Here is a 26,930-nt window from a genome sequence, read left to right as displayed (position 1 = left end):
ATCACGTATTAAGAAACATTATAATTTTTTTTGAATATCAAATGGATATCCATTAAACCGCTTAATTAACATGATAAAGATATTGATGGATGGACTAAAATTATAAGGATATAGAAATGGATGAACAAAAACTAAATGTATATAGATGCGGATACAACATCACCATCTATATTCGATTTATTGTCATTTCCAAATCATAAGACTTATTGTAACGTAGCGTGTTCGCCGAAAAAAGAGCATCCAACACGCGGCAACACGCCGTACCACGACATTTGGGGGGGGGGGGGGGAGTGGCGGGGTAGGTGGTGGCTCGGAGGCAGAGAAGGCGAGCCATACACGTGGCACTCCATGATTGGTGGTAGGTGTGTTTAGATTGTTAAAAAAAAAACGAACGACTTTATTTCAAACAGTACACTCCGTGATTATTAGTAAATATAATTACTCCCTCCGTCCCGGATTAATTGTCCAGTATTCCTTTTTGGGACATCCCAAATTAATTGTCCACTTCCAAATATGGAAAGTAAATTTGATGATGTTTACAATATTGTCCCTAATGAATTAATTAAATTACAAAGGTGAGAGAGATTTCTAATTAATTAGTTAAGGGTAAAACAGTAAAGTAAGAAAAAAGTACAGAAAAAGTACAGAGTGATAATGACATTTCTTAAACTGTGTATTTTTTGTCTGGGGACAATTAATCTGGGACGGAGGGAGTATAATTAATAACAATAAATTTAAACCACTTTTTCAACTATATAAACAACACACCATTCATTTATAATTCACTAACAATTTTATACAACTTCTTTACATTGACCAACAATTTTAAACGACTTTTCTTTAAAAAACGACAAACCCAAACGAGTGATCGTGCTATAAGAATTATTTGAGTAACGAAACGACTACTCCCAGATCATCGTCTTCAACCCCATGTCGCCCACCACTTGATTTTACCGCTTTTAGTCAAAACCCGCTTGTTTTACTATTTACATTTACATAAATTTAATTTGAAAAAACAAATAAATTAATTAATTATACTAAAAAATGAAAAAGAAATTAAAATTAACTCACTCTATCCCAACACGTTACACAATTACTCCTCATTTATCAACACATCTACCACGTCTGGATCAATTAACCCGTCCTATCCGTCAAGAAAGGTTGGAGAACTCGGATGTTGGGGAGATCTTGTTTGAACATTTATTGGGAGATTTCGGCATCTCAGGTAAATCTGGAACATTGACTTTTGACTTACGTTGACTTTTTAGTTGTTAATATAAATATACATAAATAAATAAATAAATATATGTATATCTATATACATTTTTACGAGATTTTAGAAGAAAATTAAAAAATTGAGCGATTACGAGAATATTAATAAAATGAGCGAAAAAAATCCGAAAAATCGTGTGTTTGACCATGTTTGACCCGTTGAACAAAAAATTTCACGAAATGAACGTCTCGTCTCGATTGTATTTGGCTGATGATATATACACAACTTATTTTTGTTATGTACACAACCATTATGTTTTACAGTGTTGTATTGCATGATGATTGTGTACATAACAAAAATGAGTTGTGTACGTATCACTCCGGATTTCAAAAACGAGATCTCAAACAACGAGATTTACAACAGAGCCACCATGATAATATAAATAATTCAATCTATCACCATTACAATGAGTGCGTTTATTGGGTCATCGGTCACTAAATGAAACGAAAATGACATTTTGTTGAAGCTATTTCACCCTCGCCTTTTTTTTTTCTTCCGGGCGAAATAACTTCAATTTCAGGAGGCCCATTTTTTCATTCCTCAGCTCCCCCGCGACAATTCATATTGTACTTTCCTCAGGCCGTTGCCTAAACCCTAACTTTTACTTCGGTACGTCTTTTAATTATTTAATCGTTTATTATTTTTTTTGTTATTTCTTGTATTTTTTTGCTTTTAATTTAGCTTATATAATGTATAATGTATAGATGTGTAGATGACTGATAAATAGACACTGAATAATCATATGCAAATCTCATATGAATAATTTAATCATGATTCGTGTGCTATTATGCTACACTAATCGTTATGAATCATAGCTGCATTTCGGTGCATTGTTTACACGTGTATTTTTCTCTTTAATTTGTGTTCAAATTAGTAACAAATTCTGGAAGTTTGTTGTTAGATTCGGGTTTACCACATACATTAATTGAAATTTATATATTGTGGTACTTGTAGGTCTTTCAGAATTTCAATTACATTTTAATAAATTAAGATTGTTATCACTTACTCCGTATTTCGTTAATTTTGTTTGTAGCAAGGAGATCTGAACAAATTAGATAACTCCATATTCAGTTTAGCTGTTTCAATGGCAACAACCACACATTTGAGTGGAATCAAAACATCTCATTGTTTTCCAAAGAGAGCGTTGCACTCCAGATCTTTGTGCTCTGTTGCACGAATTAGTTTTGATTCGTTTATGTGCGAACCGTTGACGGCTCGAGTTCCAAAAAGGGGAAGAGGTCTTAGGGTTGTTTGTGATGGGAGACAGAACGATGTTTTTGTACAAAGTGAGCCTAGGGTTCAAGGTTTAAAAGGATCAAGTAATGAATTATCGTGCGTGATGAAGTTTGGTGGATCATCGGTAGCTTCGGCTGATAGGATGAAAGAAGTAGCCGAGCTGATTCTTAGTTTTCCAGAAGAAAATCCTGTTATTGTTCTGTCTGCTATGGGCAAAACTACCAACAAGCTTATATTGGTTTGTGCAACCAATCATATATTGAAACTTACTATTTTTAGCCGTTTGCTAAAGAAGGTTTATAATTAAAGCTGTGTTTTATTGTTCAGGCTGGAGAAAAGGCTGCAAGCTGTGATTGTAACGTGTCTGAAATCGAAGAGTTGAGTTTTGTGAAAGAACTGCACAACAGGTGAAATGAAAATATTGGTCATTGAGGTTTTTTATTCTATTTTTTTATTATGAACAGTGAATAACATATTAAAGGTTGTTGAGTTTTAATTACAAAGATTATAGACATTAGCTTATGCTGAATGGGAATCTGTGTGTATACTCAGGACAGTTGATGAGCTTGGATTAGACAGATCTGTTATTAAAGGTATACTTCCAATTGCTTTTGATTGTTATTTAAAATAAATTTTGAGCTTGGAAGCATGCAATTAAAATGTTTTTTTTTTTTTTTTTTTTTTTGCTCAAAGGTCAATCCTTTTGAGATTACATGATAATGGGGTCATTAATGCTATTTTGGAAATGATGTTTCATATCTTGTGGGAAATATTTTGCAGAACACTTAGAAAATTTGGAACGCCTTCTGAATGGGATAGAAGTATTGAAAGAGTTGACTCCACGTGCAAGAGACTATTTAGTATCATTTGGAGAGTGCATGTCAACAAGAATATTTGCATCGTACTTGAATAAAATTGGTGTCAAAGCTCGACAAGTATGCTATTTCTCGATTACTTACTTTAATGTTTAAATTTTTTAGTACTGGTAATGCATCATTTAGTGTTGCTACATGGGTCAATATAAGACTATTAGTGACAACTTCTTAAAAGATATAAAGTTACTCATGAAACATGTTCACTGTTATTTCATGCAATATGATTTGATGACACATTGGTTTTTCTTCTGTTTCCTTTTGCAGTACGATGCATTTGATATTGGTTTTATAACAACAGATGATTTTACTTATGCGGATATTTTGGAGGCAACTTATCCAGCTGTTGCAAATAGACTTAATGGCGACTGGAATAGTGATCCTGCAATCCCTATTGTTACTGGCTTCCTCGGAAAGGTTTATTTATCTTTTGTGTCCTCTATAATTTCTTAAACAAATAAAACGTTCCATCACATGAATAATTAACATATTTTGGGAAATGTTTATTTGAGTCTACATATTGATTTATAGGGTTGGAGAACGTGTGCAGTGACTACATTAGGCAGAGGTGGTAGCGATTTGACTGCTACAACCATCGGTAAAGGATTGGGTTTGCGAGAGATTCAGGTTGGTGAAAATATAAAAATTAAATGCAACATTTATTTGATATTCGTTCTCATAAAAATTATGATATTATAAAAAAAATATGGTGACACCTATTCATTATGTCACACCGTTTCATAATTGTTGCCTAAAAGGCTAAAAGCTATAATGGGAACTCTCTGTTGAAGTTCATATAATACATTCTTTGACTGTTTTGGTACAGGTTTGGAAAGACGTCGATGGGGTTTTAACATGTGACCCTAACGTTTATCAAGGCGCAGAACCTGTCCCATATTTAACATTTGATGAGGCTGCTGAACTTGCATACTTTGGTGCTCAGGTTTTTACTATTGTTTGTATGTGCATTTGTAGGGCATAAGTATATGCATATTTCTTTCAGTATAACAAGTTATAGAATATGAAAAAGTATCCTCAAACACTTACTCTGTCCGTTCAGTTTTTATTTTTTTATTTTTGTGTTTTTGTAGGTGTTGCATCCACAGTCTATGAGGCCTGCAAGAGAAGGTGATATTCCAGTTAGGGTAAAAAATTCTTACAATCGTAATGCTCCAGGTACCCTGATCACTAAATCAAGAGATATGTCAAAGGTTAGTAGTAAGGTGCTAGTAATAACCTAAAAGGTACTAATAAACTTATGAACGCTTTATTGCCTGCCAACCTAAATTTCAGGCAATACTGACGAGCATTGTATTGAAACGTAATGTAACCATGTTGGACATTGTTAGCACTCGCATGCTTGGGCAATTTGGATTCCTGGCCAAGGTAAAAAGTCAACACCTTTATCCATCAGATGTTGCAATTTGGACTCATCTGTATATAAATAAGTTGATTTGGGGCATGTTTAATCTCTAACGGGTTAAAATGGCTTAAGCTAAAGGCCATAACTAAAGAGGTAATGGGTTTAAAGTCATCCGCAACGTGTTCAAGTGCATGAATCCTTCTATATTGCTTGATCAAAATTTCAGATAAGTATAGTAGTATTCTAGCTTTATTATTATTAATCAAAGCATTTGTTCTTCATAATATCCACATAAACATAAAAAGTGTTTACTGCTTATTGGTTGTCTCGGCCAGTTCCCGGTACCGAACTTATCAATTACGACACTAATAGTGTTACTGATTAGAATTCCTAACCTATCAAATACACAACACACCATTTATCATCGCACATACAAACATCTATTTAGTATTATTGTTGAAAGTCGTAAACAATACCTACATAAAAGAAGTGTTATTTATGCATACACAAAATGACATAAGCTTATTCACATTCAGTCATAATACGGACTCTAATAGTGTTCCTTCTTAGAGTTCCTAATTGATTCTTATAATTAGGTAAATCTTCCGTTATTAATCGAACTCTAATTTAATATATCACATACAAACCCCAGTTATACTTCGTTAATTATGACATTCTACTTACTTTCATGAAAAGATTCATTATCACAATCTCTTATTGGCTGTAGATTAGTTAGGTTCTCTAACTTAGCTTTGGTTTTATGTACAAAGCGAATCATCTTTTCAATACAATTGTGAATTAGAGTTTTGAAGCAAATGAATTGAAAGTTGTGAAGGAAACGAGAGAAAATACAGTTTGTATATGAACTGAAAATGATTTGAAGTTATAAACTATATTTCTCTCGTTTCATTCACTACTTTCAATTCATTTTCGTCAAAACCCCGACTCACGGTTGTACTGAAAAGATGGTTCTATTTGTACTTAAAATCAAAGCTGAGTTGGAGAATCTGATGAATTTGCAGCCGATGGGAGGTTGCGATAATGAATCGTTTAACTATTTTATGAAGGTAATAGGAATGTCATAATTAATGGAGTATAACTGTGTCTTTTATTTGATATTTTAAACTAGAATTCGATTAATAACTATAGATTTATTTAATTATAACAATCAATTAGGAACTCTAATGAGGAACACTATTAGAGTCCGTATTGTGACTGAATGTGAATAAGCTTATGTCATTTTGTGTATGCATAAATAGCATTTGTTTTATGTAGGTATGTTTACCAGTTACGATAATGATACCAAAAAGATGTATGTGTGATAATGAATGGTGTGTTGTGTATTTGATAGGTTAGGAATTCTAATTAGTATCACTATTAGTGTGTGTATTGTACCGACCTACCCATGTTGCCACCACTACTCTTTCTCTCATTGTAGCCGGCGGGTGTACTTTTTATTGGACATTTGACATGATTTAGGTGTTTGCAACTTTTGAAGATTTGGGTATTTCAGTGGATGTTGTTGCTACAAGTGAAGTTAGCATTTCCTTAACATTGGATCCCTCAAAGCTTTGGAGCAGGGAGTTGATTCAGCAGGCAAGTATATGATTCCATTCTTAATTGATCATCAATACCGTAATCTGACCAGTGAAAATCAATTTGTTTACCCATCACAGATTATTATTTGTTAGCAAATAATTTTGCCATTGCTCAAGCAATTCTTGCACAAATTTTGAAAGTCAAGAACCAGTTTTTTTAGTTATTTATGTCTTCGATTTTGATTTCTATTTTGATAGTTACTAATAATTAGATGGTACTCTATTTTTACTTGTAATTGGGACCTTTAAAGGTTGTTGGGGTTCTTAATATAGTAAAACTCTATCATCAAATGTACACTAAGCCATGTATAGTATGTTTTTTACTCATCATAATTCACAACAAGTAACAAGTTATATTGGTTGTGTTGTTCTGGAAGCAGGAACTTGATAATGTTGTGTTTGAACTTGAAAAAATTGCTAAAGTGAATCTTCTACAACACCGATCGATTATTTCACTGATTGGGAATGTTCAGAGGTCCTCCCTTATATTGGAGAAGGTATTATTTTCCCATCTGTTTTGACTGTTGAGAAGACTTGTGTTGTTGAGGCAAAGGCCAACTTGTTACGGTTCAAAAATAATTAAGTGTGCAGGCTGACAAAAGGAATATTACCCATATTTCATTTGGGTTGATTTCTGTTGTGTTATGTCTCAAACGGGTCAAATGATTATTTTCCTTTAGCTGAAATGCAAGCAGATTCAATTAAAGGAAATTCTATTTTAATGTATACAACCTCTTTAATCATTCTATCATTGCATCTAATAATTGATTTTTTTATTAAAAACAAATGGACAAAGAATTGATTAGGAATCAACCCAAAATTGTCCCATTTCAACTAATATGCGTTTCGACTTGTTACCCATAACCCTACCCAGCAGACTCGCCCATCTTGCCACATTACAGCTGACTACCTATTACTTTGACTTCCTTTCAAGGCACGCCTTATATATATACTTCGTATATGATTTTTCTTGTATTCTATATGTGTGTACTGCAGGTATTTCATGTTCTTCATACAAACAGGGTCAATGTTCAGATGATATCTCAAGGAGCGTCTAAGGTATTCAACCCTTCTTATGATGATTTTGAACAATAATTACAATTATAATAATTACAATTGCTTGCAAGTATTGAGAGGCATGAAAATTGAGTGTTTATGACTCTTGACTGGTGCAGGTGAATATATCACTGATTGTTAATGACAGCGAATCAGAAAAATGTGTTAAGGCCCTTCACGAGGCTTTCTTTGAAAGTGATCTGGTCGATTCAGTCTATGAGAACGGTTCACCACCGAATGTATGCTAAGCCCCAAAACCGGTCAATAACCAAGATTGAATATTTGAATCGGATGGGATAACCTATCATATGCCTATTAAGCATGGAACACCTAGATTGTTTAAGAATTGACTCTCATTACTCTCTTCCATTTTAGATGATTAAGATATGTGATATTTTTCTCTCTCTTTTGTATAGAGGTGAATGGTCAGATACCATAATCCATTAGTCAAGAACATGACTCATGGAAGGTTGTGTAAGCTTTTTTATTATCAATAAATCTTGATGGATGTAAAGTTGGTTTCTTCACTTTTGACCTTTCAAACAATGAAAGGAGCAGACTATAAAAATGTCATTAGAAATCTTTTTGTATGATCTCTAGTGTGTATAAGTGAATTATATGTAAAGCTAACTTATTCTTCGTCATATCTTTCTGATTACAATAGTATTTTTCGTAAAGTTTTATTAAGAACAACAATTTTATTAGAGAAACTAGCTAGAAGCTATGTAATTACATGGTGTGGTCTAGCCAAATAGAAAAACTATGGACAATACTTCCTCTTGCTTTCAATTAAGAGAAGGAATTTACTAATTGTACTGGAAGCGAATAAAGTGTCATTATGGAATTCCCGAAGCCACCAAATAGTAGAGCAAATAATGACATATAAACAATTCTAATAATGGCACGAAGAATTAACCCACTTCAATGGTACTATGTGAAGGCCATAAAGAGTCTACCAAAATCACTACAATAGATATTCAATGTAGGGTTCTGATTTGTGGCGAATATGGCCTTTTTTGGTGTTCTCCCGACGACCTGTTGTGTTTCATCGGGAATGGTTTTGGTCTGGTAGGTATATAGGTTTTTAGAAGTAGCCTTTGTCGTTTGGTTGCTAGCTCTATTAACAGTTGTCAATTCTGTTGGTGGTTAGGTTGTGTTTTAGGTTTAGCTTGTTAGTTTGTAATCTTGTTTGTTGTTGTGTTGACTAGGCTTTGTTGTATCGGTTTTTACCTTGTCGATCATCGGATCTATTTATTTATATTATAGCCTTTTCGAAGAAAAAAAATTCCATACAAATTCCGAACACTACATCACCAACACTTTTTGAGATGTGTTACAAGGCAAAAGGATGTGATCACGAAACTCATCACCAACACTACGATATAATAGTGTCAATATTGAAGCCTCGGTGTGTAAGATTAAGTCTAGTCGGTATTCGATCAAGAACAATTAGCATCTTGACTCGCATATTCGTCTTAAACTCGCTTACAACTAACTGATTCTACCAAACGTTAGGTTCTAATCGATCCTATCAAGTCCATCATGCAAAAAGTATATCAAGATTTTAAGATTCAACATTGATGTCTATTTTGTGCATTCTAGCTAGGCCCGATCTATTATGTGTTGAGTAGTAGCACGAGCTACACGTGATATATGCGATGTAGTGAAATTTTTGTGAGCTTTTGACTAGTGATACCATTAGATAGTGTAAATTTATTAAAGTGAAACCATTGGATAATGTGCATTTTTTTTAACTTTTAACTAGTGACATCCGTGACTACGTTTCCTAAATCCGCTCGTGCATTCTAGTTCTTTTGCTTATATCAAAGAAAATTATTCGTATATCTAATTAAGGTTTAACAATCAGAACTTGATCTTTTATTTTGACAAAAATACAAAATTTTTAATAAAGTAGATCTAAAGATCTAAAAGAGTTACATTTGGTATAGATTCTAACAGATTCAGTAGATCCTACAATCTACTTGAACTGAACTAACAAATTAAAACAAACCCTAGCAACATTGAACAAAGACAACATGATGTATTGAGACATCAAAACTCCCACGTCTTTACTCATCTTGAACCAATCAAAATACAAGAAAATTGAACGCCGTAAATTAGATGATGGCGAGAACTTATGACATTCTGATGAATCTGCGTCTTAAGCCAAAAGCAACAACACTCCAAACGTCAAACCACCGAATGCCCTAGACACAAATAAGGGCAAACATCTGGTTCCGAAGACAATAAATAAGGCCTCGTGCCAATGAAACACAAACTTGTGATCCCAACGCATCCGAACCTTGGAGAAATGAAACACCGAGCAAGAGAAGGAAACCTTAGACAAGACTATTGGCCTGTTTGAATTGAGAATCAAATTAAAAATGAACATAAACAAGAACTACGACGGATAAAAGAAACCTTGGATTGAACCGGGTTTTTCCTTTCTTCTTTATATTAAGCTATTATATTTATATTTATTTTCTAGAGTATTATTTATACGATCAAATTTACTTTAAACGGTTTTACATATTTACTTATCATTAAGTTTAACCAGTTAGACATGATCTAAAAGAGTTGATATTTGAAATCTTTTAATATGAAAAAGTTCTACAGTTTTCATTGTTCGGGTTATACGAGAGAACGATGATGTCAACCTCGTACTCTACTAGTCCGCATCTAATTGGAATTACTCTCTGCCTGTTTTCAACTCTTCTCTGGTCACCATAAAATTCGAACCTGATACCTCTTACAAGAATGTCAGCCCTAATCGGGAGGGCGAGAAATCTTTAAATATATATATTTCAAAATATTGGTGCTATATTAACAATGAATATTGCGTAGGGACTAATTATGTGAAAGACCAAAAAACACACATAAAATCCCCTCCCTAGTTTCACTTATAAATTTCTAGGGTTTTACAAAGAAAAGCGGCGATACATATTCATCAATCTCCTTATTCTTCATCCATCAATGGCGTGCACCATTGATTTCCGTCGTTTAGATGAAGGCTTCGGCGGCAAGACCTACAAACGAAAGAGAGCCGAACAGCAACAAGAGATCGATGCAATCATGGACGTTGACGGCAACGCTGACGTCACCGAAGAGCTCCAATCGTCAAAACGTCAAGCCGTTTCATCAATCGAAAACCCTGACAAACCGATCTTCGGTAAACCGACATACGACGGCGTGATTGCCGGAAAAGTATCCGGTAGGAAGTGGAAACAACCGAAAACGCAACGATCGTCGGCAGTTAGGGTTAGTTTGAAGAAATCGACGTTTGAAGAGCGATCGAAACAGAAGGAGATTAAGAGAGCGTATAAGGAGAGGATAACGGAGTTGAAGGAAGAGATTAGGAAGAATAAGGTTGAGAAGAGAGAGAAGAAGAAGGAGAGGGAGAAGAGGAAGGAAGAGAATGTATTGAAATCTGGTACGAAGCTTCAAGTTATTACGAATCCGAATACGTTGAAGAAGATTGCTAAATCGAAGAAGAGGAAGCTTTTGAAAATGGTTCCGGATAGCGTTGTTAAGAAGTAGGGTTTATGATATGATTTTGATTGTTGTTTGGTTAAGTGTTATGTTTAAGTTTATGTGTTTTGATTATTTGATTCAGTTTTGCTTATCGGATATTGAATATGAAAAAGATGATTTCAGTTGCTATTTTATTTAGTGTGTGAATTTACAAATAGTTCTTTTAGCTGTTGAATTTAAGTACTGCAGTTTGCTTATTAAATCAGTTGATTTCGAATTTAAGAGTTTGTGCTACAGCTAGTAATACTAACGATAATGACTCAGATTTCGAGCTAAGTAGCTCAAGGCTAGTTCTTTTTGAGCTGCATAAGTTGACGTAATAATATCAGTTACAAATCCGCTATTGATTGTATAATATGTTGTGGCAGACTGATAGCGGGACAATGAACGAGCCTGCAAAGTTATCCTCAATCCGAGCTCAAATTAGCATTGTGATTTGTGATCACTCATTGAGCTGTTAAAGTGAATTTGAGCTTAGGCTAATCTGATCCAGTTGAGCTCAAATTGTAATCTATAACTGATAACGAGCAGCACTTCAATTATTTGTAAAGAAAGAATCCCCAACCATTTCTGACAATACAATATCTTATTGTTCTGCCCGTTGCGGCATTTTGGTGTCTAGCCCGTCTCGACCCCATCTCTCAGTCTAATAAGTCGGTCAAAAGTCGGGTCAAAGGTCAAAAGTAAAAAATTTGGGTAAAATCGATCAAACTGATCAAATTTGATGTTTAGTGTTACTTTATTGTATTATATTAGCAGTAATAGCGTTTATAGGTAAAAACTGATCAACGTTTTTTGGGCTTTAAAATATGTATATATATTATGTTTATATATATGAAAGTCAATATCAATCGACATCCGTCTCGACCCTCATCTCAACCGTTCCGACCCCGTCTTTAAGGTCCCGACCGTGTCGACCCATCTCACGTCTTTTTCAACCTTGTTCCTACGCCTACATACAAGTGACAAATACATTTCCATGAATAAATCACAAATATGAAGATGATACAAATAAGAATTCAACCTCTATGAATAATAACTATGAAGATGGCCGGCATACATCTATAAAAATATTAATTTTTAACATTACATGTCAAAAGAATGTGGTACTGTGTATAGAAAGATTGCAAGCTTCTAATTCTTCTCATGTTTCCTTGCTCGTTTTTCCAGAACTGCTTCAAAATAACGACCACGATAACTCACTATGAGTACAAAATTCGATCATCCCTTCATCTCTGATCTTGTTACAATCACATGATATCATCTCATGGCCCTATATCCCCTTAATCTCAAAATCTACTTAATTTTATCAGTTAGCATACAACAATGTACCCTACGAGTATTTCCAAAAATAAATACATCAACACAGAAACGATTTTCACCTATTCTTCAGAATCTAAGGGATGTCGAACGCACACCAGATCATCTAATTTGTTGCCATCCATTTTATACAGTGACACACCTTCCATCTGGTTATAATGTTCCTGTGCTTCTCTTCTCAAACTCTTAAAAGGCATGACTTCCCATTTACTGTAATTTGAATTCCTCCTTTTGTTACTCATATCTCGAGATCCGGACACTGGCCCACTACCGTAGGGACCTGAATTTCCCCACACCTTACAGTTGCTAAATTGTCCTAATTTATCGTATTCACCCTCTTGACTTCTCTTTAGTCGCATCGCAGCTCCATGAGCGATGCCTATCTTCTCATGACCTGGTACATCAGACCAGTCTTGCACCCGTTCTGCTCTCATAGGAGAATGTATCCTAATAACCTGAAATATGACATGTTACAAGCCGACCAGGTACATGCACCATAGTTTATTAATACATGTACTCAATACTAATCGTGTTTTTTTATTTATTTATATTTATATCCCGCTATCGAGAAGAAAGTAATCTTCATTCTCCATGCTTTTGTAGACAAAGAGATTGTGGTCGCATTACTTCTACTGTTCTACATGTGATGAGGTGGCAATTTCAATCTATATAGTTAAAAACCGGTCCACTTGGGTTGTTTCTTAATTTTCAAGTGTTCTAATAAAAATTAAGTTAGGAGGAAAACGGGTCAAATGGGTCTAAGTCGCCCAAAGTAAATTTCTTATGCATAAAACCTCCTAAACAATTGTAATCAGAGAACTAAAATAACTATTTTAGATATGTTTTTTTCTTTTTCTTGTAATCATATGCCAACACTAATTATCGATTTAAAGAGGCAAACAAGTGTTTGGTAGACCTAATCCAACCCTGACTATTCCACAAGTATTAAAAATAACCCATTATCCAAGAAGTGTAACCCACCCATCTTGCAACCTCAGATATATGTATGTTATTGTGTGTGTATAGTTCTGTTGTTTAAGCGAATAATTGAACCAAACAAGGATATGCTCCAATTATTATGTGGTGCAAGAAGCATATGAATACAACAAGATGAGAGGAAATTATTATACTTACACCGAGGCATTCTAGGAGCTGGTAGTATGCCCTTCCTTGAAGTGGATTGTGCCCTTTTCTTGGTTCAGAGAAGTATCTGGTCCTGTAGGATCCTCGAAATTTGAGACAAACAATTAAGTGAGAAAACATTAACTTTAATCATCTGCTTGTGTTTACTCTTTTCTGTTTTACATGATTTACTATTTACTATTTACTATATATTCACTAACTAATGTTTTGTCATGGGTGAGAATGACAATATAAACATAACATGGATGTGTATAGTGCCCTTGTATAGTTGTATGTAAGATCATATTCTCATATTTATTTATGTTTTCACAACGTGTATATATGTTTAATATATGTTTAATATATATATATATATATATATATATATATATATATATATATATATATATATATATATAGAGAGAGAGAGAGAGAGAGAGAGAGAGAGAGAGAGACCATTCAGTGTAGCCAGGATCGACAGTGAAACCATATATATCCACAATATCACACATGGAAAGTGCCAGCTCAACTGATTTCATCCCAGTTCCTTTCGCACCTCTGCGTAATACAATACCCTGGAAGAGGTATACGGGATTTGGAATTGTCTGAAAACAAATGAATTTGAAGTATCTGTTAGGATTTCCATTATGAGACAAGAACCCATCATCAGAATGATAATATATAAATATATATAATCATCCACAAATCAATATCATTTTCTAATTAAACTTTCTGTGATGGAGTGCACAACTCTGTTTGGATTCTCACGGATAACAGTATCATAAGGGGCAGTCACATTTACACAATGTGCTCAGCACATAGAATACATTAAATAGTCAAACATATTTATTTATGTTTTCTCAATGTGTATCATGATTAAAGGAAATTGATGCAAAGAAGATGCCAAACATTACTAAAAAGCAACTTACATCAATCATTTTATTGAAGTCTCTGTGAGTCACACTTTTAATAACAAGCACCTCATCATCTGTATAGAGAAAATCGAAAATACTGAAGTTTGTTAATAACTTTTAAGAATAAATATGTCTGTAACCTATTAGCTAAATCCCTTTAACCCTTCTTTTCCTCCTGTTTATCTAAGGCCTCATTAGAAGCTATGCATTGTGGTGAAATACAAGACAAATGTTCATAATTTTTTATAAGAGATTAATGGAAAAGAAATGCAAATACATGTTAATGTGATAGATACTCAGCAAAATATGAAGAACAGGAGCAGATTATGAAGAACAATTAATATAAAATATAGAACAATGATGAATGATAATAAATGGAAGTTGTACATTTATTCAAAAGATGATTAACTGCAAAATAAAATCAGTGAAGATTCCAACTAGGGAGATCTCCCTGCCTAATCAGAGAAGTAGCAACAAGCTACTTCCTGCCCAGCTCAAAGAGCCGAATACACAAGCACACACTTAATTTCTGGATGATTTTCCTAAATGACTAACACAACTAATATATAAAGATATTGATAATAAAACCCTAGTTGAATTTCCATTGGGCTTGTCATCGGGCTTTCCATGTATTGGCCTTGGCCCATTCTCTATCATAATGTAACAGAGTAATAGATGATTAGACATCACATAAACTTGTTATATTGAAAAGGTATACTACTTGGGGGTTTAAGCATTCTGTGTCACAAGAAAAAAGAAAAAAAAAGGTGCAAATATCTGGATACCATAACTCACATTGAAAGAGAACTCATATTGCAGATGATATTTACCTGATCCATTGAGAATGGGGACCATGTTACGAGCAGTTCCCCTAACTCCTAGTCGAAAATCTCTCTTTAGACCAACGTGCTTTGCATATTTCTACATGAAAATGAATAAATTGGGGAGAAGCTTAGATCAAATTAAGGACTTCTTGACAACATCAACTAAAAATACTAATTATGGCTACCAGCCACTTTAAAGGTGACTAATTTACCTCATTGACAGGTGCCTCATTGTCTCTTATAACTGCATCATGACTGTCAATTTCTTCACCAAATTCAGTCTTCAAAAGATCACCTGAGTTTCCAACAACAGCACACCTTTTAAACTGGCGAGGGTGAAACGGTGGTTTGGCTGGCAAAACTGGATTAAGGTGCTCCTCACAAAGCGCCCGATTGCTACAATCTTTAGCCCCTCTATAATATGCAAGAAACCAAAGTGTATTAGTGCAGTTCATAATGCAAATAATTAATAATAATGAAAGTAAATAGAAAGTAACAAAGCATACAGTTGTGCTATTCTTTTGGCTGCATAGTCCATCCAGCCATCGGGCCGTGCATCTAAATACTCTCTTGTCAATACTGTAGTCATGTTACGGTACTGCACTTTAAACAAAGAAAAGGTATTCGACCATCAGATTATGCACTCAGCGATAAATACACAAACAAATACAAATTACGAATTGTTAACCTGCTCCCACAAGAGAAGTGCCTCACAAACATCATATTTGTACTCTAATGGCTCATATGTCTTAAACTGCGGGTTCAACTGCATGTGAAACCAAATTCAGTGGTCAACTTATTACTCTTAATACATAAGAAAGATGTATATTGAATGATCAGTGGATAGAGAAACTACCCAGGTGCTATTAGTCCCTTCAGGAAACTTAAGAATCAACTTGCAGTGGTCAACAATATGCGCAGTAAGTCCAAATCCTCTGTTCGCCTACATGACACTCAAATTGAAGAACAATATCACTTTCATTTATCCTCATTATACTTCAAGAAATAACAATAGTGAACTCACACCACTATATAAGAAAACACAAACACATAGCAGATCACATTCACAAACAAAGCATTCAAATATTGTGTCATTAGTTATGGAGTATCAATTAACAAGACTAACAACCTCTAAAACCATATGTACATTTGTAAACAGTAACGAATCAGCCATGATTCAACATTACAGTTTGTAATGATCTGCCTAAGTTATAAATAAAATAACAATATGATACTGTACAACATAATTAGCTAAACTATATTATTTTGAGTATAATTATATGTACATATGCGAGTAAGTGGAAATGGATAGAGAGAGGGGAAAGCTGACCACGCATTGCTGAACGTCGGATTGAAACTCAGATAAGATCTGTACGTCTTCTACGTTAACAGATTTGATTCGATTACCTGCAAAACAAGTAATTTAATCGAATTAAAATTACAGTCGGTGTAATTAGGGTTAGATAAAGCATGTAAGTAGCCTCACCAGTGAAGAAGAAGGATTGAAGTGCGAAAACAAGTAACGAGAAGATAGTAGCAGAGAATATGAGATAAATAAATGTAGGTCTTCTTGTTGATGAAGATGATTTTAAACTTCTAGTCATTGTGATTGGTGCCCTAGCTCCGTTGATCTAGGTCACTCGATTAGATTCGCGAATAATTCAATTCAGTTGCAGAAACTAGATCAGTTCGTGTTCGTTTCCAGATTTGCAACAATCGAGAAACAAGTTAGAATCAGAAAGAGACAGTGTGCTCTTCATCCCCCAATCACAGTGAATATTACTGTTAATTTAAATTTACTGTAGGATTTAAGATTTTGGTAATGAAAGTGGGATGTAGTTGACACGATTTTACACAGTTGTATATTCTTGTTACACTGATTTTAACCCGTGGGAGTATACAATGACAACTTCCGGACACTTATACCTGATCGTAAGACTGTATGTTGTACGTTCGATAGCACCTTACTCTGACTTGAGCTATGCAACAACGAGATCACCCTTGATCCACACTGGATGTGCTTGACGGTCCCCCATCATACGCTCACTTGACGACTCGAAATCATTTCTAAAATTTGACCCCTTTTTTTTACAAAAAGTTGTGCAGCGCATTTTCAATGCGCGTCGCGATTTAATCATGTTTTCAAAACAGTTGTGACCCCAAACCTGGTGGCCAGTTTATGCCCATCTGTGTGTCACACATTTCACTGCGCGTCGCCATTTATACCTGTTTTTGAAGTCAGTCACCATAAAGCCACTAAATCAATTCTAAAAGTTTCTAAGTGTTGAAAAAGGATTCATTACGTGTCAGTGTTGACCCAAACTTGCTCAAATGCATTTAACACTTCAAATTTAGTACCAATATCAATTCCAACATAATTAATCGTCAAGTGGGTTCGGCGATCCGTTACAATTCAAGTGACAAATTCGACCCAATTTAAGTTTAGTACAAAAGATGAATCAGAACGTGGATCTTAGGTTCAAACTACCCAAGAATTTCACAAAAGACATCATCCAAAGCATATCCACCCGCAAGTAAGCAAGCTACACCACGTTCTTACCCTTATCCTTGATTGTGCTCGAATCTATATGATAAATAACGAGAGGGAAAGCAAGGTTTAGTGAATGCAATAGTTATATATATACATACATAACCTATTTACTTGCATACACTCACACAGATCAGCATACAAAGCTAGCATCACAAAAGCATATAATCACATTATATTATGCTAACTCTACAATCACACAAATATGGTTAACCATACGCAATAATGATATACATCATATGATATAGCACTATCCATCACATGTACGTGGCCGACGAAAAGTGAATCATTACGGATGACACTTACCACATACATACACGAATGTGGCCAACGAAAAGCGAAACCCTTCGGGTGACACTTACCACATTCCACCGCACCATGTGCCAACGAAGAGTGAATTCTTACGAATAACACTCACCACATATCACAATCGCAAACGTGGCCAACAAAAAGTGAATCCTTACGGATAACACTTACCACTTTGCATCAAGCGGCCAACGAAGAGTAAATCCTTATGCGCGGATATCACTCGTCACTTCACTCGCAAACAAACAAATTATATACGTACACATATAACTATTCCACTCACCTTGATTATCGGATGAATGAAATCTCAAGCTTGCACTTCCCCTAATCGGCAATGTAAACACCAATTACATCACACGCAACAAGCTATAATCAACTATAGCTTCTACAACCCAAAACACTCAAGTGCAATTTTGACCCAAAATGCACTTGACTTCCCTTGACTAAGTCACACCATGCCTAAAATACTCATAATCGCTAATAGTTAGTGATTATGACTCAAGCTAACCAAATTTTGAACTCAAGGTCTAGTACTTCAAGTACTTAATGACTCATTTCAACATCAACCCGTTTTTGACCCAATTTGGGGTTTTATACACAAAATTAGGTTTACACAACAACAATTTCACTAGTTCACAAGTATTCTAGTGATTTAACTAACATGAGCAAGACAAATACTCACATATGCGTCATCAAAACCCTAACCCATCACATTAGGGTTTACATACCCAATTACACACCATAAACCCCAAATTTCTTGGGAAATGGGATTTATATCCCAATCTCATCCCAAACCTTAACCCTAACTCAATTAAACAAAATTTGATGCAAATTAGGGCTTACCTCACGAGCAAAATGAGTTAGAAGGCTGCAATACAAGGTTTAGGGTTCGGGACGGACTAGATTCTTCTTCATAAGATGGAGCTTTCTCTCTCTAGAACCATTTTCTCACACTAGATGGAGGTGTTTGAGAATGGAGAAATGAGAGAAACAAGTTTCCAGATCTGCTATCTAGTCCCCGATTCCTTCCATGCAAAATTGTAAAAATAGTCTTGAACTAAATTTATTTACAAAAAAGTCCCCCTGGCCCGTCAGCACATTTGTGTGGCGCGCAAAATAACTGCGCAATGCGTAAATGGCCATGCAGGCCAGGTAGGGGCTTACAATCGTGTACTTAACCTGAATCAACACAAACACAATCATTAGATTATTGGACAACACAAGCAATCACCAATGAAACTATCACCAAAACTTTTATCTAACACAATGATTCATCAACCTGATGAATCTTCAACAACTACAAAATTCCTTAATGAGAATCAACATAAATATAGAGCTAATTTAGAGAAAAAAAAATAAGAACTGAATGGTACAATACTACCTAACCCTAATTCGTTTAGGGATGTATACCAAAATAAAATTGACACAACTTTAAACCCTTAACTATCTCTCTCATTCCTGATTGGCCCTCTGACTCCGTATCTTTCACGTTTTGATAGAAATAGTCCGTGAACATTAGATTTAGACTCAAATACGTCTCATCGTTGTGTTACTTATCTAACCTCCGTACCAGGTATGTTGACTAACAATAAAGCAACACATGATTCGCAATGAGCCTAAAACCTTCATTTCTTATTCAACTCCAAAACCTTCAGTATTTATTCAACTTCTCGACTTTATTCAACAACCCTAAACATTCTAATCATTCCATGAGATCTAGAACAAAATTAACAACTACATTGATCAATTTAATAATATAGTGCATTTATTCATTATTGAATGTAGGATTCGCTCGGTAAGTATTACTATGTTGGTTTGAAACGTGCTAACGAGATCATTGGCACTACCACCGAAGAGCTTGTACTCAAGGCAACCTAGGAGCATGGTGGTTCATGATGTTGCATGTCAAACCAAGACATATAATGAAATGTCCCGTTCATATCGATTATAAACGTTTCATATTAATTGATTTCGTTGCGAGGTTTTGACCTCTATATGAGATGTTTTTCAAAGACTGCATTCGATTTTTAAACAAACCATAACCTTTATTTTATCGATAAAGGTTTAAAAATATTACGACGATTATCAAATAATGATAATCTAAAATATAGCGTTTTCACACGATTATTACATAATGGTTTACAATAATATTACACATCAATTTAAATCTTTGAATGCAGTTTTTAAACAATATTATACAAGCATGCTGACTCCAATTCTTGTCCATAAATTAGCATGCAACAGCGGAAGCTCTTAATAATCACCTGAGAATAAACATGCTTTAAACGTCAACAAAAATGTTGGTGAGTTATAGGTTTAACCTATATATTTATCAATTCATAATAATATACCACAAGATTTCATATTTCCATTTCTTGTAAACAACATGCATGCATAAAAATCATTCATATGGATTGAATACCTGGTAACCGACATTAACAAGATGCATATAAGAATATCCCCTATCATTCTGGGACATCCATCGGACATGATAAAACAACATCGAAGTACTAAATCATCCGCAACCATGGATGGGGTTTGTTAGGCCCAATAGATCTATCTTTAGGATTCGCGTCAATTAGTAGATCGGTTTACTAATTCTTAGGCTACCAAGCAAAAATGGGCATATTCGGCTTCGATCATTCACCCATAGAATGTAGTTTCGATTACTTGTGTCTATTTCGTAAAACATTTATAAAACTGCATGTATTCTCATCCCAAAAATATTAGATTTTAAAAGTGGGACTATAACTCACTTTCACAGATTTTTACTTTGCCGGAAATAAGACTTGGCCACTGGTCGATTCACGAACCTATAACAAATATGTACATATATATCAAAGTATGATCAAAATACATTCACAACATTTTTATTACGTTTTAACGATTTAAGTTTATTAAGTCAGCAGTCCTCGTTAGTAACCTACAACTAGTTGTCCACAGTTAGATGTACAGAAATAAATCAATATATATATTATCTCGAATCAATCCACGACCCAGTGTCTACAAGTCTTAGACTCGATCACAACTCAAAGTATATATATTATTTTAGAATCAACCTCAACCCTGTATAGCTAACTCAAACATTACTGCATATAGAGTGTCTATGGTTGTTCCAAATAATATATATAGATGGGTCGATATGATATGTCAAAACATTGTATACGTGTAATTACATAATATATGTTAGAATACATGTATAATACAATATAAGTTGGTTAAGTTATGATTTGTATAGATTTGTTACAAATTTCACGTAGCTACAACAGGCAAAATTATCCAATCTTGTTTTACCCATAACTTCTTCGTTTTAAATCCGTTTTGAGTGATTCAAGTTGTTATGGTTTCATATTGAACTTAAGTTTATAAATCTAAACAGAAAAAGTATAAGTTTATAGTCAGAAATACATGTTACAAGTCGTTTTTGTAAAGGTAGTCATTTCAGTCGAAAGAACGACGTCTAGATGACCATTTTGGAAAACATACTTCCACTTTGAGTTTAACCATGATTTTTGGATATAGTTTCATGTTCATAAGAAAAATCATTTTCCCAGAATAATAGCTTTTAAATCAAAGTTTATCATAGTTTTTAATTATCCAAACCAAAACAGCCCCCCGGTTTTACTACGACGGCGTATATCCGATTTTACGGTGTTCTTCGTGTTTCCAGGTTTTAAATCATTAAGTTAGCATATCATATAGATATAGAACATGTGTTTAGTTGATTTTAAAAGTTAAGTTAGAAGGATTAACTTTATTTGCGAACAAGTTTAGAATATACTAAACTATGTTCTAGTGATTACAAGTTTAAATCTTCGAATAAGATAGTTATATATATATGAATTGAATGATGTTATGAACATCATTACTACCTCAATTTTAGTAGGTAAACCTACTGGAAGTGACAATAAATGATCTAGCTTCAAAGGATCTTGGATGGCTTGAAAGTTCTTGAAGTAAGATCATGACACAAAAACAAGTTCAAGTAAGATTTTTACTCGAATTAAGATAGTTTATAGTTATAGAAATTGAATCAAAGTTTGAATATGAATATTACCTTGAATAAGAAAGATAACCTACTGTAAATAACAAAGGTTTCTTGATGTTAGATGATTACTTGGAATGGATTAGAAAGTTTGGAAGTAAACTAGTAAACTTGAAAGGATTTTTGAAGTGTTCTTGAAGTGTTCTTCTTATGATGATTATAGCTTGATTCTTGAAGTAATTTTTGATGAAGATGATGATTAGTTTACTGGAAAAATTCGTTCATAAGTGTGTGTAGGTGTTGAGAGAGAATTAGAAAGAGAATTGGAAGTGAAATGGAGTGGGAGGTGAGTGGTGAAGGGTGAGTGGGGTTAAAAGGAGTTCTTATTTTGTTTCCTTGCTCATAAGTCATGCTAGTTGCCAAATGATGGTTCCCATATGTGTTGGTGACTCACAAGGGCTTCTAAGAGCTAATCATTGGAGTGTATATATCAATAGTAAATACATCTAGAAGCTGTGTATTGTACGAGTACGAATACGGGTGCATACGAGTAGAATTGTTGATGAAAACGAATGAGAGTGTTATTGTGACCAACTTTGATAATTATGAGTGTTTTGATATGTGTCTTGAAGTCTTCCAAAAGTGTATTAATACATCTTAATACACTACATGTATATACATTTTAACTGAGTCGTTAAGTCATCGTTAGTCGTTACATGTAAGTGTTGTTTTTGAAACCTTTAAGATAACGATCTTATTTAATGTAGTTAACCCATTGTTTATTATATTTAGTGAGATGTTAAATTATCATATTATCATGATAACATAGTGTATGAATATATCTTAATATGATATATATATATATTAAAATGTCGTTACAACGATAATCGTTATATATATAACTCGTTTCGAAACTCTTAAGTTAGTAGTCTTGTTTTTACATATGTAGTTTATTGTTACTCACTTAAGGATATATTTAATTATCATTTTATCATGTTAAACATAGTATATTAATATCTTAATATGATACATATGTATTTAATAAGACGTTGTTATAACGATAATTGTTATATATATCGTTTCGAGTTTCTGAATTCACTAGTCTCATTTTTATGTATATAACTCATTGTTAATATACTTAGTGAGATATTTACTTATAATAATCTCATGTTGACTATATATATATCCATATATATATCATCATGTAGTTGTTACAAGTTTTAAACGTTCGTGAATCGCCGGTCAACTTGGGTGGTCAATTGTCTACATGAAACCTATTTCAATTAATCAAGTCTTAACAAGTTTGATTGCTTAACATGTTGGAAACATTTAATCATGTAAACATAGTTTTCATTTAATATATAAACATGGAAAAGTTTGGGTCACTACAGTACCTACCCGTTAAATAAATTTCGTCCCGAAATTTTAAGCTGTTGAAGGTGTTGACGCATCTTCTGGAAATAAGTGCGGGTATTTCAACTTTATTTGATATTCACGCTCCCAGGTGAACTTGGATCCTCTACGAGCATTCCATTGAACTTTAATGATCGGTATTTTGTTTTGCTTGAGTCTTTTAACTTCACGGTCCATTATTTCGACAGGTTCTTCAACGAATTGTAGTTTTTCGTTGATTTGAATTTCATCTAGAGGAATAGTGAGATCTTCCTTAGCTAAGCACTTCTTCAGATTTGAGACATGAAAGGTATTATGTAGATTGGCGAGTTGTTGAGGTAAGTCAAGTTGGTAAGCTACTGGTCCGACACGATCTATAATCTTGAATGGCCCAATGTACCTTGGATTTAGTTTCCCCCATTTACCAAATCGAACAACGCCTTTCCAAGGTGAAACCTTAAGCATGACCATCTCTCCAATTTAAAATTCTATATCTTTCCTTTTAAGGTCAGTGTAGCTCTTTTGTCGACTCTGAGCGGTTTTCAACCGTTGTTGAATTTGGATGATTTTCTCGGTAGTTTCTTGGATTATCTCTGGACCCGTGATTTGTCTATCTCCCACTTCACTCTAACAAATTAGAGACCTGCACTTTCTACGATAAAGTGCCTCAGACGGTGCCATCTCAATACTAGAGTGGTAACTGTTGTTGTAGGAAAATTCAGCTAACGGTAGATGTCGATCCCAACTGTTTCCAAAATCAATAACACATGCTCGTAGCATATCTTCAAGCGTTTGTATCTTATTTTCGCTATGCCCATCAGTTTGTGGATGATAGGTAATACTCATGTCTAGACGAGTTCCCAATGCTTGCTGTAATGTCTGCCAAAACCTTGAAACAAATCTTCCATCCCTATCAGAGATAATAGAGATTGGTATTCCATGTCTAGAGACAACTTCCTTCAAATATAATCGCGCCAACCTCTCCATTTTATCATCTTCTCTCATTGGCAGAAAGTGTGCTGACTTGGTGAGACGATCGACTATTACCCAAATAGTATTAAAACCACTTGCAGTCCTCGGCAATTTAGTGATGAAATCCATGGTAATGTTTTCCCATTTCCATTCCGGGATTTCGGGTTGTTGAAGTAGACCTGATGGTTTCTGATGTTCAGCTTTGACCTTATAACACGTCAAACATTCTCCTACGTATTTAGCAATATCGGCTTTCATACCCGGCCACCAAAAATGTTTCTTGAGGTCCTTGTACATCTTTCTCGCTCCGGGATGTATTGAGTATCTGGTTTTATGTGCTTCCCCAAGTACCATTTCTCTTACATCTCCAAATTTTGGTACCCAAATTCTTTCAGCTCTATACCGGGTTCTGTCTTCTCGAATATTAAGGTGTTTCTCCGATCCTTTGGGTATTTCATTCTTCAAATTCCCTTATTTTACAACTCCCTGTTGCGCCTCCTTTATTTGAGTAGTAAGATTAGTACGAATAATTATATTCATAGCTTTTACCTGTATAGGTTCTCTGTCCTTTCTACTCAAAGCGTCGGCTACCACATTCGCCTTCCCCGGGTGGTAACGAATCTCGAAATCGTAATCATTCAATTACTCAATCCACCTATGCTGCCTCATGTTCAGTTGTTTCTGATTAAATATGTGTTAGAGACTTTTGTGGTCGGTATATATAATACTTTTGACCCCATATAAATAGTGCCTCCGAGTCTTTAATGCAAAAACAACATCGCCTAATTCCAAATCGTGTGTCGTATAATTTTGCTCGTGAATCTTCAATTGTCTAGAAGCATAAGCAATTACCTTCATTCGTTGCATTAATACACAACCGAGGCCTTGCTTTGAGGCGTCACAATATATCACAAAATCATCATTCCCTTCAGGCAATGACAATATAGGTGCCGTAGTTAACTTTTTCTTCAACAATTGAAACGCTTTCTCTTGTTCATCCTTCCATTCAAATTTCTTCCCTTTATGCATTAATGCAATCAAGGGTTTTGCTATTTTGGAAAAATCTTGGATGAATCTTCTGTAGTAACCAGCCAGTCCTAAAAATTGGCGTATATGCTTCGGAGTTTTAGGGGTTTTCCACTTTTTAACGGTTTCAATCTTTTTCGGATCCACCTGAATACCTTCTTTGCTCACTATGTGACCGAGGAATTGAACTTCTTCCAACCAAAATGCACACTTTGAAAACTTAGCGTACAGTTTTTATTTCCTCAACAAATCTAACACTTTTCTCAAATGTTCTTCGTGCTCTTGATCATTCTTTGAGTAAATAAGTATTTCATCGATGAAAATAATAACAAACTTGTCGATATATGGTCCACACACACGGTTCATGAGGTCCATGAACACAGCTGGTGCGTTCGTCAAACCAAATGGCATAACCATAAACTCGTAATGACCGTAACGTGTCCTGAAAGCAGTCTTCGGAATATCATCCTCCTTCACCCGCATTTGATGATACCCGGAACGTAAATTGATCTTCGAATAAACCGACGAGCCTTGTAGTTGATCAAATAAGTCGTCGATTCTTGGTAGTGGGTAACGGTTCTTGATGGTAAGTTTGTTCAACTCTCGGTAGTCGATACACAACCTAAATGTACCATCCTTCTTTTTGACAAACAAAACAGGAGCTCCCCATGGTGATGTACTTGGTCGTATAAAACCACGCTCTAAAAGTTCTTGTAATTGGCTTTGGAGTTCCTTCATTTCGCTGGGTGCGAGTCTGTATGGAGCACGAGCTATTGGTGCAGCTCCTGGTACGAGATCTATTTGAAATTCAACAGATCGGTGTGGAGGTAGTCCCGGTAATTCTTTCAGAAATACATCGGGAAATTCTTTTGCAAAGGGAACATCATTGATGTTCTTTTCTTCGGTATTGACTTTCTCGACGTGTGCTAGAACGGCATAGCAACCTTTTCTTATTAGTTTTCGTGCCTTCAGGTTACTAATAAGATTTAACTTCGTGTTGCTCTTTTCTCCGTACACCATTAAGGGTTTTCCTTTCTCTCGTACAATGCGAATTTTATTTTTGTAACATACAATTTCTGCTCTCTCCTTTTTCAACCAGTCCATGCCGATTATCACATCAAAACTCCCTAACTCTACTGGTATCAAATCAATCTTAAACATTTCGCTAACCAGTTTAATTTCTCGATTCCGACATATATTATCTGCTGTGATTAATTTACAGTTTGCTAATTCGAGTAAAAATTTATTATCCAAGGGCGTCGGTGGACAACTTAGTTTAGCACAAAAATCTCTACTCATATAGCTTCTATCCGCACCCGAATCAAATAAAACATAAGCAGATTTATTGTCAATAAGAAACGTACCCGTAACAAGCTCCGGGTCTTCCTGCGCTTATGCCGTATTAATATTGAAACTCTTCCGCGACCTTGCCCATTAGTATTCCCCTTATTCGGGCAATCTCTATTAATGTGGCCCGGTTTTCCACATCCAAAACAAACTATGGTGGCATTATTTGTTCCGACATTATTTGTTCTTTTAATTTGTTATACATTAGTCCGTAGACTTCACACTTCGTCGCGCTATGACCATTT

The 26,930-nt window shown here is 34.7% G+C and overlaps 3 protein-coding genes across 3 annotated transcripts; 2 read left to right on the top strand and 1 right to left on the bottom strand.

Moving 5' to 3' along the window:
* Positions 1–1,697: 1,697 nt before the first annotated feature.
* On the top strand, positions 1,698–8,023 carry LOC139862986 (aspartokinase 2, chloroplastic-like). The gene is made up of 14 exons (XM_071851642.1): positions 1,698–1,882; positions 2,307–2,747; positions 2,837–2,916; positions 3,062–3,102; positions 3,290–3,444; positions 3,649–3,798; positions 3,913–4,008; positions 4,208–4,324; positions 4,473–4,592; positions 4,675–4,767; positions 6,224–6,340; positions 6,723–6,839; positions 7,339–7,401; positions 7,518–8,023. Exons 2-14 carry the CDS (start codon positions 2,358–2,360, stop codon positions 7,644–7,646), a joined length of 1,668 nt encoding a protein of 555 aa, XP_071707743.1. The 5' UTR covers positions 1,698–1,882; positions 2,307–2,357; the 3' UTR covers positions 7,647–8,023.
* A 2,260-nt stretch (positions 8,024–10,283) lies between these two features.
* LOC139862660 (uncharacterized) lies at positions 10,284–11,065 on the top strand. Its single transcript, XM_071851284.1, has one exon. It carries the CDS (start codon positions 10,372–10,374, stop codon positions 10,933–10,935), a length of 564 nt encoding a protein of 187 aa, XP_071707385.1. The 5' UTR covers positions 10,284–10,371; the 3' UTR covers positions 10,936–11,065.
* Positions 11,066–11,930: 865 nt separating this feature from the next.
* LOC139861964 (sialyltransferase-like protein 1) lies at positions 11,931–16,838 on the bottom strand. Its single transcript, XM_071850496.1, has 11 exons — positions 16,596–16,838; positions 16,440–16,516; positions 15,966–16,052; positions 15,798–15,875; positions 15,616–15,707; positions 15,322–15,523; positions 15,116–15,206; positions 14,301–14,359; positions 13,828–13,976; positions 13,384–13,465; positions 11,931–12,704 (listed from the first exon to the last, which is right to left on the bottom strand). Exons 1-11 carry the CDS (start codon positions 16,711–16,713, stop codon positions 12,312–12,314), a joined length of 1,428 nt encoding a protein of 475 aa, XP_071706597.1. The 5' UTR covers positions 16,714–16,838; the 3' UTR covers positions 11,931–12,311.
* Between the last annotated feature and the right edge of the window lie 10,092 nt (positions 16,839–26,930).

The sequence above is a fragment of the Rutidosis leptorrhynchoides genome, chromosome 8 (assembly GCF_046630445.1).
Source record: "Rutidosis leptorrhynchoides isolate AG116_Rl617_1_P2 chromosome 8, CSIRO_AGI_Rlap_v1, whole genome shotgun sequence".
Taxonomy (NCBI): domain Eukaryota; kingdom Viridiplantae; phylum Streptophyta; class Magnoliopsida; order Asterales; family Asteraceae; genus Rutidosis; species Rutidosis leptorrhynchoides.
Note: the sequence above shows the minus strand (reverse complement) of the source record. Positions and strands in the feature narration are given on the sequence as shown.